This window comes from Pogoniulus pusillus, chromosome 13 (genome assembly GCF_015220805.1).
Source record: "Pogoniulus pusillus isolate bPogPus1 chromosome 13, bPogPus1.pri, whole genome shotgun sequence".
NCBI classification, from domain to species: Eukaryota; Metazoa; Chordata; class Aves; order Piciformes; family Lybiidae; genus Pogoniulus; species Pogoniulus pusillus.
The window spans coordinates 4,948,198-4,962,210 of record NC_087276.1 but is presented as its reverse complement, the minus strand read 5'-3'; the positions used below and the strand labels follow the sequence as shown (position 1 = coordinate 4,962,210).

The window sequence follows — 14,013 nt, the reverse complement described above, 5'->3', positions numbered from 1 at the left end:
CTCAGGGAGTGACAGAACTAGAGGAATGGAGTGAAGCTGGAGATGGGTAGGTTCAGACTGGAGGTGAGGAAGAAGCTCTTCCCTATGAGGGTGGTGAGAGGCTGGAATGGGTTGCCCAAGGAGGTGATTGAGGTCCCATAGGTGGAAGTGTTTAAGGCCAGGTTGGATGAGGCTGTGGCCAGCTGCTCTAGGGTAGGGTGTCCCTGGGCATGGCAGGGGGCTTGGAACTAGATGAGGCCTGTGGTCCCTTCCAACCCTGACTGATTCTATGATTACAAGTAGTAAGAAAGTAACCAGTAGCTCTTCAAGGGCTGATAATGAATACCCAATCACTGACAAAACCAGAGCCCACAGAAAAGAATAACCTCCAACATTTAATTTTTAGGGCCTTTAGGTCAAAGACTCAGAGAGTCCAATTGAATTGAATTGTTTTTTTGCAAGAACTTGGAAATATATAATACAATATTCCTTAAAGAAATACAGATTCATAGCAGGCAAACATTTACTTACCCCTGCTACATACTGGGGATTTCTTCAGTGTATTTTCCCAGCCCCTTCCATTCCAAGGAAGCGAAGTCTGCAATGAAGGCACAGGGAAGACATTAAAGATACTTACATTGACATAAACTTCAGGAATCAGAAGATTAGATGATTTATGTGGATGAGTTTCACACTCAAAACACCAGTGTCTAACAGGCCAGCAAAGGAATTTGTGTTTCAGTATCAGGCTGGGTGCAGATAAATACTTTATGTGTGGTTTTGTGGGGTGTTTTTGGAGGCTTTGGCATTCAGAACAATTGAAATATTCTATTTTATTTTGTTTTCCTTTTTCAGGCCTATTCTGTCTGAGAAAAACGAGCTGCTCATTCAGTTTTTGTCTGATTTAAGCTTAACAGCTGATGGGTTTATTGGACATTATAAATTTAGACCAAAAAAGTTACCCACAACTACAGTCCCACCTACTACTACAACGGTTCCTGCTACCTCAAGTAAGTTCTGCTGGCTCTGTTTTATTCCAGGACAAGGACAGGGTTACAGAAAGATGTAGTGCCTCATCCAGGCTTTGCTTCGACACCTGCAGGGATGGTGACTCCACCACCTCCCTGGGCAGCCCATTCCAATGCCAATCACTCTCTCTGCCAACAACTTCCTCCTGACATCCAGCCTAGACCTCCCCTGGCACAGCTTGAGATTGTGTCCTCTTCTTCTGTTGCTGGTTGTCTGGCAGAAGAGATCAACTCCCACCTGGCTACAGCCTCCCTTCAGGTAGTTGTAGACAGCAATGAGGTCTGCCCTGAGCCTCCTCTTCTGCAGGCTGCACACTCCCAGCTCCCTCAGCCTCTCCTCATAGGGTTTGTGTTCCAGGCCCCTCACCAGCCTTGTCACCTTTCTCTGGACACCTTCCAGCACCTCAACATCTCTCTTGAATTGAGGAGTCCTGAACTGGACACAACACTCAAGCTGTGGCCTGACCAATCCTGAGCACAGGGGCAGAATAACCTCCCTTGTCCTGCTGGCTACACTGTTCCTGAGCCAGGCCAGGACACCAGCACCTGGGCACACTGCTGGCTCATGTTCAGCTACTCTCTACCAGCACCCCCAGGTCCCACACTCCCTGGCTGCTCTCAGCCACTCTGTCCCCAGCCTGTAGTGCTGCTTGGGGTTGTTGTGGCCAAAGTGCAGAACCCTGTACTTGGCCTTGTTCATTCTTATCCCATTGTCCTCTGCCCACCCATCCAGCCTGTCAGGGTCCCTCTGCAGGGCTCTCCTATCTTCCAACAGCTCCACACCTGCTCCTAGCTTGGTGTCATCTGCAAACTTACTGATGCAGGACTCAATCCCTTGGTCCAGATCATCAATAAAGATATTGAACAGGACTGGGCCCAGCACTTATCCACTTTTGCAGTTTCTAAGATCACACTGCCATAAAATGTCAATTTTCCATGACACCCCATTCTGTAAGGCTACTAGAACAGGTAGGTAGCCAAGATACATGTGAAAAGTCGGTTGGAAGTGATGCAAAGAAAAGGAATATTGCTATTATCTGCTATATCCTGGAGAAGAGGAGGCTCAGGAGTGATCTCATTGCTGTCTACAACTTCCTGAAGGGAGGCTGTAGCCGGGTGGGGTTGGGCTCTTCTGCCAGGCAAGCAGCAACAGAACAAGGGGACACAGTCTCAAGTTGTGCTGGGAGAAGTATAGGCTAGATGTTAGGAGGAAGATGTTGGCAGAGAGAGTGATTGGCATTGGAATGGGCTGCCCAGGGAGGTGGTGGAGTCACCATCCCTGGAGGTGTTGAAGCAAAGCCTGGACGAGGCACTTGGCACCATGGTCTAGTTGATTGGACAGGGCTGGGTGCTAGGTTGGACTGGTTGATCTTGGAGGTCTCTTCCAACCTGCTTGATTCTATACTGGGTATTTCAAAAAGAACTACTCCACACTTTTAATGCAGTTAAACAATGAGAAGAATCATTATTACAACCTTGGAGTTCTCTTCCAACCTGGTTGATTCTAGAATCATAGAATTGATAGAATCATACTGTGGTATTCACACCTTGCAATACCAGATCTAGTTAATGTATACGTCAGGACTCTTTCATCTGGTTTTGTTAGTTTGCTTGTTTTTAAACATACTACTTAGCCTTTTTATCCAATGTTTTATTCCAATCTACTTTTTTGCTTTTCAAAAAGTTGTGAAGCCCACAGTTGCCCTGTGCCAGAGGAAGTGTAAGAGGAGTGGGACTTTGGAAAGCAATTATTGTTCCAGCAACTTTGGTAAGGAAGCAAAGTTTGTTTCTGTTTAATTATTCACTTAGCACTGCGGCTTTAGTCTCATAGGAATTTTACCTGCTGTGTTTCCATGTTGTCATTGCTGTATGGGCTGCATTTTTGCACCATCTTATGTGTGTTTCACTCAGTACATTCCTGGAGATGCTCTGAAACAGGCACTGCACAATGTCTGACACATGGTTCCTCCATCTGAAGAGCAAATGACAACGTAAGAGCACCCACCACAGGAAAACACTGCTGCAGTTACTGCTGTGTGTTTGTAAGCACCCAATACATAGACCACACTGATGAACCTGCTGACTTCCACAATTCACTTCATAAACTTCTGTCCTGACTTTCACTAGGATACAGTTAACTTCCTCACAAGAAGCTGGGAAGGGCCACAGCCAAGATAGGAAGCTGTGCTAGTTTGAAGCAGGCTAGAATGTTTTGGTGAGAACTAGCTTACAGGCTGTGGAAGGAAAACAATGGTGATGGCTACTGCACTCATAGACTTGCTGGGAAGTATAGGAACAAGAAATAAAAACATTAGATAAACACTCAGCACCACTCTTGCTGGGGCTGCTGACTGAGCTGCATCTCTCTAACCTCACTCTCCATTTTGGGCTAATCCACTTTGCTTCCTAACCTCTGGCCGAACCTCCATTCTTCCTTGGGACTGGGGTAAGGTTGAGAGGGGCAGGGGGAAGGTGAAGGGGTGGTTGGGAGCCCCTCCTGGGGACTCAGGTTTCTGGGAGGGCTGTTGTGTTTCTGTATTACCTTTTCCCTTGTCTATTTCTGTCTATAACTGTCTATACTGTAAATCTCTGCTTGTCTATTGTGCCAGCTGTAAATATAAGCTTCATTCATATTTCCAGAGCTGGCTGAGTCTAGTCTGGGTGATTTCTAAAGTAGGGGGGGGAGGCAGGCAGCCAATGGGCATTTGGTACCACATCATGCCCACAAGACAAGGAGAAGGCTGATGGGCACAGGTGGGTGTCTGGAGTAAGCAGGTGCTGTGAGGCAGGATCAGGTGGATGGGTTGAGCCATTGTGGCCAGGATGGCCTTTTGTATCAGAGTATCACCAAGGTTGGAAGAGACCTCACAGATCATCAAGTCCAACCCTTTACCACAGAGCTCAAGGCCAGACCATGGCACCAAGTGCCACGTCCAATCCTGCCTTGAACAGCTCCAGGAACGGCGACTCCACCACCTCCCCGGGCAGCCCATTCCAGTGTCCAATGACTCTCTCAGGGAAGAACTTTCTCCTCACCTCAAGCCTAAATTTCCCCTGGTGCAGCCTGAGGCTGTGTCCTCTCGTTCTGGTGCTGGCCACCTGAGAGAAGAGAGCAACCTCCTCCTGGCTACAACCACCCCTCAGGTAGTTGTAGACAGTTGTAGACTTGCTTTACTTACTATTTAATTAGTATTACTGTCATTACTGTTGTTTCATCTCTTTCTGTGTCCCTGCCCATGGCAGGGGGCTTGGAACTAGATGATCTTTGTGATCCCTTCCAACCTAAACCATTCTATGATTCCACTCTAGGATTCTTCTATTCAATGCTTATCTCAACCCAAAGGCTTTTGCCTTTCTCTCCCAGTTATCCTACTCATCCCACCAAGGCAGGGGGCAGGCTGTAGGTGGTGTAAGCGATTGCGCAGGGCTCAGTTACATATATAACAACAAATCCAACAATAAAATATCAAATGTCTTTTCTTCTAGTAATAACTGGAACTGTAATCACAGCAGCAGCACGGGCTGGCAGTCTGCATGCAACAGTGTCACTCATTAATGTGTACAAGGAGGGAACTTTAGCAATTCAGCAAGCCGGCAAGAGCATGAGCGCCAAGATTGTGGTTGTGTGTAAGCAGTGTCCTCTCATCAGAAGAGGTAGGTAAACAGAAAGAACTGCTTTGTGTGGTTATAAAAACACAGTTTGAAAGCTGCTGTTTGAAATATGATCACAACAATCAGTAAAATTGGTGTCATTGTTTCTGTAGTCAGCAGCTAATATAATAATGGACTTAAGACTGAAAACCAACTACTTATCCAGCTTTATATTGCATTATGGAGTTTTACTTACCACAGAATGATAGAATGGGCTGGGCTGGAAGGCACCTTCAGAGGTTATCTAGTACAACCCACTCTGGAGTCAGCAGGGACATCTTCAACTAGATCAGGTTGCCCAGAGCCCTGTCAAGCCTCACTTTGAATATCTCTCCACTCTGTGCCCGGTAAGATCATGAAGCAGATGCTCCTGGAGGCAGTACTGAGACAGAAGAACAGTGAAAAGGTGATGGGGTACAATCAGTATGGCTTCACCAAGGGCATATCCTGCCTGACAAACCTGGTGGCCTTCTATGAACAGGTCACAACATGAATAGATGAGGGGCAAGCAACTGATGCCATTTACCTGGACCTGAGCAAGGCCTTTGACAGTGTCCCGCACCACATCCTGGTCTCCAAGCTGCTGACACATGGCTTTGATGGGTGGACCACAAGATGGATAAAGAACTGGCTTGCTGGCTGCACCCAAAGAGTGGCTGTCAATGGCTCCATGGCTAAGTGGAAGCCAGTAACAAGTGGAGTCCCTCAGGGACCAGTCTTGTTCAACATCTTTGTGGGTGCCCTGGACAGAGGCATTGAGTGCAGCCTCAGCAAGTTTGCTGAGCACACCAAGCTGTGTGGTGCAGCAGCCAGGCTGGAGGGCAGGGATCCATCCAGAGGGACCTGGACAGGCGGCAGAGGTGGGCACAAGCCAACCTCAGCAGCTTCAACAAGACCAATGGCAAGGTCCTGCATGTGGGTCGAGGCAATGCCAAGCACAAATCCAGGCTGGGCAGTGAGTGGCTGCAGAGCAGCCCTGAGGAGAGGGACTTGGGGGTGCTGCTGGAAAAGAAGCTCAACATGAGCCAGCAGTGTTCACTTGCAGCCCAGAAAGCCAAGCAGAGCCTGGGCTGCAGCAGCAGAAGTGTGGCCAGCAGGGCCAGGGAGGTGATTCTCCCCTTCTGCTCTGCTGAGACCCTACCTGGAGTACTGCATCCAGTTCTGGAGCCCCTGTGACAAGAGGGATATGGAGATGATGGAGCATGTCCAGAGAAGGGCCATGAGGATGCTGAGAGGGCTGCAGCAGCTCTGCTGTGAGCAGAGACTGAAAGAGTTGGGGTTGTCCAGTCTGGAGAAGAGGAGGCTCCCAGGTGACCTTCTTGTGGCCTTCCAGCATCTGAAGGGGGCTACAAAAAAGCTGGGGAGGGACTTTTCAGGATATCAGGGAGTGACAGGAGTAGGGAGAATGGAGCAAAGCTGGAGGTGGGGAGAGTCAGGCTGGAGGTGAGAAGGAAGTTGTTGAGCATGAGAGTGGTGAGAGGCTGGAATAGGTTGCCCAGGGAGGTGGTTGAGTCCCCATGGCTGGAGGTGTTTAAGGCCAGGCTGGCTGAGGCTGTGGGTAGCCTGATCTAGGGAGGGGTGTCCTTGCCCATGGCAGGGGGGTTGGATCTAGATGATCCTTGTGGTCCCTTCCAACCCTGACTGCTTCTATGATTCTATGATCTCTATGGAAGGGGCCTCAACTACCTCCCTGGGCAACCCATTCCAGTGTTCCACTACCCTCATGGTAAAGAGCTTGTTCCTAACATCTGATCTAAATCTGCTCTTCTCTAGTTCAAAGACACTGACCCTCATCTTATCACTACAGGCCTTTGTAAACAGTCTCTCTCCAGCCTTCCTGTAAGCCCCCTTCAGGTACTGGAAAGTTGTTATTAGGTCTCCCTGGAGCCTTCTCTTCTCCAGGCTGAACAAATGCAGCTTCCTCAGCCTGACTTTGCAGCAGAGGTTTCCAACCTCCTGGACCCTCTCCATCAGGTCCACGTCCTTCCTATAGACTCAAAACAAAGGAGCTTGAAAAATTATAAATGAAGGAGAAAACCAACAAAATTGAAAGCTACCTGATAAAGTAAAATCTGATTTGGTTCTCTTGAAGCTCAGCCAGACTTCATTTTCACATGCATGTATTTTATACTGTGTAGTTTTCATACACAGTACTCCAGAAGGGAAAGCCAACAGCATGCTAAACCCAGAAGAGCAGCATGCCACAGCAGACTGGCATGTCCCTGCTGCTGCTCTCCTGGATGTATTTATATCTCCTCTGTAGCACTGCTAATAGCATTAAGCCCACTCTGTATCTGCAAACAGACAGTTTTTCTTTAGCTGCCTTACGCAATACTACACAGAGATCCATCTGGATAATTGCCAGTTAAATGTAGTAGCAAGGGCTACTCCAGGGTGTTGTAAAGAATACTTAGACTATTTTCCACTGAAGTAAAACAAGTGGAAAATAAAATAGTTTACAGCTCTGACTTTTAAGTAAACACTTAGAGAACAAGAGAACACAAATGGAACCACAGCAGGAAACAGTAACAAATAGTCATAGAGTCACAGAATCAGTCAGAGTTGGAAGGGACCACAAGGAGCAGCCAGTTCCAACTCCCCTGCCATGGGCAGGGACACCCTACCCTAGATCAGGCTGGCCACAGCCTCAGCCAGCCTGGCCTTAAACACCTCCAAGGATGGGGCCTCAACCACCTCCCTGGGCAACCCATTCCAGCCTCTCACCACTCTCATGCTGAAGAACTTCCTCCTCACACCCAGTCTCAGTCTCCCCACTTCCAGCTGTGCTCCATTCCCCCCAGTCCTATCACTCCCTGAGAGCCTAAAAAGTCCCTCCCCAGCTTTTTTGTAGGCCCCCTTCAGATGTAACAACATAATAAGCATCAAAACTCCCTGGTAACAGTCAGGATACTGCTGGTATTTAAGCAGATTAATTCAAAGTGGACAGTACCAAAGTGAAAAATCCTTGTCAGAAAAAACCTTTTGCTTTTACCTTTAGTTCTCTGGAAGTTAGACATCTGCCTGGGAGACATACTAATATCCTTGGTGGAATGAAATGTCTCCTTTTAGACAGGCTCCTGATCCCAAACTACACATTTCTGTTCCTCATCCTAAATCTCCATGAATTATTTAACAGACTTTACTTAATATTTAAACTTTTCTGCCTTACAATAGCACTTCCTCCAGCCTCAGGCTTTGTAAACCTGTAGCCAGGTGGCTTAGAGGCCATAAAAGTAGGCTAATCCACCTTATTTCCCCAGAGCCAGGGCTTATCACACAGTAACTCCACCTGGCCTGTCTGCCCCCTTGTATATCTGCAAAAGGTTTGTTTCTTTGGGGTAAGAAAAGAGAATGAGAAGACTTAACCCTATTATCCTACAGGCTAAGCAAGTGAAAAAAATATTCTAAGTAAACAAAACACATTCTGGCTTAGGTGTTAGTAAATCATTTACCCAGTGTTTATGTTTCTAATGTCCTCCAGACACATTTACACATTTTTCAGCCTACATTTAATGAATAATGGAATGGTAGGGGTTGGAAGGGACCTCTAAAGATCATGTCATCCACCCCCATACTAGAGCAGGATCACGTAGAGTAAACCACACAGGAACATGTCCAGGCAGGTTTGAAAGTCTCTAGAGAAGGAGATTCCACAACCTCCCTGGGAAACCTGTTTCAGTGCTCTGCCATCCTTAAGAGAAGAATTTTGTATCACAGTATCACCAAGGTTGGAAGAGACCTCACAGATCATCAAGTCCAACCCTTTACCACAGAGCTCAAGGCCAGACCATGGCACCAAGTGCCACGTCCAGTCCTGCCTTGAACAGCTCCAGGGACGGCGACTCCACCACCTCCCCGGGCAGCCCATTCCAGTGTCCAATGACTCTCTCAGGGAAGAACTTTCTCCTCACCTCAAGCCTAAATCTCCCCTGGCACAGCCTGAGGCTGTGTCCTCTTGTTCTGGTGCTGGTCACCTGAGAGAAGAGAGCAACCTCCTCCTGGCCACAACCTCCCCTCAGGTAGTTGTAGACAGCAATGAGGTCTCCCCTGAGCCTCCTCTTCTCCAGGCTAACCAATCCCAGCTCCCTCAGCCTCTCCTCGTAGGGCTGTGCTCAAGGCCTCTCCCCAGCCTCGTCGCCCTTCTCTGGACATGCTCAAGCATCTCAATGTCCCTCCTAAACTGGGGGGCCCAGAACTGAACACAGCACTCAAGGTGTGGTCTAAGCAGTGCAGAGTACAGGGGCAGAATGACCTCCCTGCTCCTGCTGGCCACACCATTCCTGATGCAGGCCAGGATGCCATTGGCCCTCTTGGCCACCTGTGTTTAAGTGAAACCTCCTGTGTTTCAGTTTGTGTCCATTGCCCCTTATTCTGTCAATGGACACCACTGAGAAGAGTCTGACTCCACTCTCCTAAGATGCACCCTTTAGATATTGACAAGCATTAATGAGATCCCCCCTCAAGTCTCCTCCAGGCTAAACAGACTCAGCCTTCCTTAGTCTTTCCTCATAAGGTAGATGTTCCAGTCCCCTACAGATTTCATTATGTAGTATGTACATTTATGTAGTTAGCATATACTTTGCTACATGTCTACTTGATTTTTACATAAGTGTACTCTTACATAAAAAGCAAGCATGGCAAAGGTGGGTAAGGAAGGGTATACTTCAGGTGGGAATGAAAAAAAATAGTAGGAGGGAATGAGGAAAATAGTAGGAGGCATTGAGTGCAATCAAGTGGAAACCACAGATAAAGAACTATACTTGCCAAATCACATCCTGTATATTTGTCTTGTAATAGGATTCTGTGTTCTCTGTTGTAGGTTTAAACTACGTCATCATGGGCCAGGTTGAAGAAGATGGCAGAGGCAAAGTCTTTCCCAACAGTTTTGTCATGAGTTTCAAGACCAAGAACTCAAAGATCCTAAATGCCTTGAAAAACAAAACTTGTTAAGACTTAACATTCCATAGCTGCATTCTATCATCTCTCCTGAAAAATAATGTTCACTTAGTATAAGTCATGCAAACAACACAACTGACTCTCAACACTAAAACCCTGCTCACCCTTTCTTCCTTTCCATCCACCTAATCATGCCCTGGCACAAAGTGGTATCCATCACATGTACAAGATGAGAACAGATCCTCCTGCGTCTTAAAGCTGAAGATCTGCACCACAGCCATCAGATCTCAAACATACCAAATTCCAGTTGCTTGGAAGCTGTTAATTTATAATTGTCCTTTTTTATTACTATTTTATAAGGAGTTGTGTATGTAAAATAAGAATTCTAAATGCAATATTTATAATAACTCATTTTAACTTAGCCTTTTCTCTGAGGTTGTTTCATTACACAGATTTCTGCAGTGTTATCTGTGCTTAATAAAATGTTTTCAGATTGAATCATACACCAAGCAGCTATTCATTATGTATAAAGTGGGGACAGGCTAAATGCAGAAGCTCTTTTGATCATTTGTATGGTTTTGATGGTTTGGGTCTGGTGTAGCATGACTGACACTACACTTCCTTACTGATCAAGGGCCTAATATTCCTTTCATTGAAGTTGGTGAATCACTGACTTGAATAAGAACTGAATTCACTCTTCAAAGAATTAGACAACTGTAAAATAGCACCATGCTTTTCTCTACTGATGACTTCATGGACTACAATCTAGTTAATAAATGTAATTAGGGAGGAGGAACATAGGCATTAATTGAGTGGTTGTAAAATACACATAAAATAGTTTACTTTTTTGCCTGGACAACTACTTGAAGGGAGTCTGTAGCCAGGTAGGAGTTGATCTCTTCTCCCAGGCAACCAGCAATAGAACAAGAGGACACAGTCTCAAGTTGTGCCTGAGGAGGTCTAGGCTGGAGGTTAGGAGGAAGTTGTTGGCAGAGAGTGTGATTGGCATTGGAATGGGCTGCCCAGGGAGGTGGTGGAGTCACCGTCCCTGGAGGTGTTGAAGCAAAGCCTGGCTGAGGCACTTAGTGTCATGGTCTAGTTGATTGGACAGGGCTGGGTGCTAGGTTGGACTGGATGATCTTCCAACCTGGTTGATTCTACGATGGACAACGATGCAATGCTCAGCCTTCCACCAGCAGTGTAAATAGTGACCTGTTTGTCTCATTAATTTAATTCCTATATCTTGCAACAAGGTCAAACAAGAAGCTGTTTCAAGAATAAATGAAGTATCAGACTGGGAGCATTAAGGCAATTATCAAGTTAGAGAGACATTTGTCAGGTCTGTTCTATGCAGTTATTTGTTATTCTGAATAGGAAAAGGTTATAACCAAAGGTGGCCAGATTAAAAACTAATTCTAGGTAAGGTTTAGTGCTGAGAAGGTGAAGAACATTTTGGTCAAGAGCAGATAAATTAAAAAGTAATTCTAGGTAAGGATTAGTACTGAGAAGGTGAAGAACATTTTGGTCAAAAGCAGGTAAATTAAAAACTAATTCTAGGTAAGGTTTAGTGCTGAGAAGTTGAAGAACATCTTGGTCAAGAGCAGGTAAATTAAAAACTAATTCTAGACAAGGTTTGGTACTGAGAAGTTGAAGAACATTTTGGTCAAAAGCAGATAAATTAAAAACTAATTCTAGGTAAGGATTAGTGCTGAGAAGGTGAAGAACATTTTGGTCAAGAGCAGATAAAAACTAATTCTAGGTAAGAATTAGTACTGAGAAGGTGAAGAACATTTTGGTCAAAAGCAGATAAATTAAAAACTAATTCTAGGTAAGGTTTAGTGCTGAGAAGTTGAAGAACATCTTGGTCAAGAGCAGATAAATTAAAAACTAATTCTAGGTAAGGTTTAGTGCTGAGAAGGTGAAGAACATTTTGGTCAAGAGCAGATAAATTAAAAACTAATTTTAGGTAAGGATTAGTACTGAGAAGGTGAAGAACATTTTGGTCAAGAGCAGATAAATTAAAAACTAATTCTAGGTAAGGATTAGTACTGAGAAGTTGAAGAACATTTTGGTCAAGAGCAGATAAATTAAAAACTAATTCTAGGTAAGGATTAGTACTGAGAAGGTGAAGAACATTTTGGTCAAGAGCAGATAAAAACTAATTCTAGGTAAGGATTAGTACTGAGGAGTTGAAGAACATTTTGGTCAAGAGCAGATAAATTAAAAACTAATTCTAGGTAAGGATTAGTACTGAGAAGGTGAAGAACATTTTGGTCAAGAGCAGATAAATTAAAAACTATTTCCAGGTAAGGATTAGTACTGAGAAGGTGAAGAACATTTTGGTCAAAAGCATATATGAAATGCAAGCTTTTCAAAGTGAGGAAAATTTGGACATAATAATCCTTATATAATTAATAATAATAATAATAATAATAATAATAATAATAATTATTATTATTATTATTATTATTATTATTATTATTATTAAACATAACACAAATTACATGCATGAAAGAGAATCTAAGATCACTCTAAATACTTGTTTACTTCATATGTAAACACCATGCCAGAGTCCTTTTGATAGTCTGTAGCTATGGGCTGGAAGCTAATGAATACATCACCCCCATCGGAAGTACTCCTTGCTTATTTCAGCGGTGGAATGTGGATTAGCATTCTTCTTCAATCGCTCTCATGTAATGCCAAGAGGTACTGCCACAGCGCAACTCGGTAGCACAGCAGCATCTGTTTGGAGGACTTAATGGGTCACCAGGCAGGAGACAATCAGAGGGAGGCACAAAGGCACAAAGAGGCTGTGCTGGCAGCTCACATTAAATAGGTCAGTGCTATAACCACACTGTACAGATTGCTAAGGCTGCTTCCTTACTGGCTTAAACCAAAAAGCATTTCTCTCTGGAGTGGACAGCAACAGTTGTTTGCAAAGCAGATGTAGTTTTGTCGCTGAAAAAGTCTCAGATGTTCATTTCCCAGTATTGATTCCTGTGCAGATTAAGGGGGTTTACACATGGTGCTCTCTGTTTCTCAGCAGCAGCTTGGGAAGGAACTGTGGAAATGATGCTTGAAGCTGCCTTGAACTACAACATTGTATTTTTATTTATGATGACATGACCATCTGTCACGCAGCTTGTTTCAGTGAGGCAAGAGGAGTCTGGCAGCCTGCTCCTTGTCTCCTGAATGTTAGCTCCTGCCTGCTCTTCTCAACACTCTCTTTAGACCAGTTCCTTTCTCAAATCAAAGCACTGACAGCAGTAGCCCTGCCACAGGGAACAGGAGCCAGGACATAAAGAAACACAGAGCAGTGGCAGTTTTCTCAAGACCTGGTTGCAAAACACAGGTAACTATTACAGGTTTTTTAAAGCACTGACTGTAGTGACTGTAAGGTTCACATATTCAAAATCCAACCTGTAAGCAAACAGAATCCACCACCTCCCTGGGCAGCCCATGCCAATGTCAATCACTCTATCTGGCAACAACCTCCTCCTAACACCCAGCCTAGACTTCCCCCAGCACAACTAGAGACTGTGTCCCCTTGTTCTGTTGCTGCTTGCCTGGCAAAAGAGACCAACTCTAATTGGTTACAACCTCCCTTCAGGTAGCTGTAGACAGCAATGAGGTCTGCCCTGAGCCTCCACCAACCTGCACGCCCCCAACTCCCTCAGCCTCTCCTCACAGGGCTGTGTTCCAGGCCTCTCACCATCTTTGTCACCTTTCTCTGGACACCTTCCAGTTTGAATTGAGGAGCCCAGAACTGGACACAGCACTCAAGGTGTGGCCTGACCAATGCTGAGCACAGGGGCAGAATAACCTCCCTTGTCCTGCTGGCCACACTGCTCCTGAGCCAGGCCAGGATGCCATTGGCTCTCTTGGCCACCTGGGCACACTGCTGGCTCACATTCAGCTACTCTCTACCAGCACCACCAGGTCCCTTTCTTCCTGGCTTCTCTCCAGCCACTCTGTCCCCAGCCTGTAGTGCTGCTTGGGGTTATTGTGGCCAAAATGCAGAACCCTGCACTTAGCCTTGTTCAGTCTCATCCCATTGGCCTCTGCCCACCCATCCAGCCTGTCAAGGTCCCTCTGCAGGGCTCTCCTACCCTCCAACAGATCCACATCTGCTTGGGAGCTCAGAGATCTCACCCATGGAGATCTGTAAATCAGTTTGCACATCACAGGACGAAATGTGTACAAAATCCAAAGATACAGCTAGCAGTTATTGGTAATTAGTCAGTAACCACTTAGTGCTGTCAGCTGAAAATGTAGTGCAGGATTGGCACAAGGAGTTAATACTGCCACGACCACCACACTGTGGGTACCAACAGCAACAGCACCCACAAAAGACTACAGTTCCACACCGTAGCAAAAATGTGTGACAAAGATTACCAGGCAGAATATGTACCACAAGAGAGCAAATTAATTGCCACCAAACCTAAGCCAAACAAGCTAC

At 45.6% G+C, this 14,013-nt stretch overlaps 1 protein-coding gene across 1 annotated transcript in view; it reads left to right on the top strand.

Annotated features, from left to right (window-relative positions):
• PCOLCE2 (procollagen C-endopeptidase enhancer 2) overlaps window positions 1–10,010 on the top strand; it is a 31,609-nt gene extending 21,599 nt beyond the window's left edge. Inside the window, exons 6-9 of the mRNA XM_064152658.1 lie at window positions 835–989; window positions 2,692–2,775; window positions 4,494–4,661; window positions 9,478–10,010. Of these exons, the coding sequence (XP_064008728.1) occupies window positions 835–989; window positions 2,692–2,775; window positions 4,494–4,661; window positions 9,478–9,608 (538 nt within the window). The 3' untranslated portion in view covers window positions 9,609–10,010. The remainder of the gene's footprint in view (window positions 1–834; window positions 990–2,691; window positions 2,776–4,493; window positions 4,662–9,477) is intronic.
• The last annotated feature ends 4,003 nt before the right edge of the window (window positions 10,011–14,013 follow it).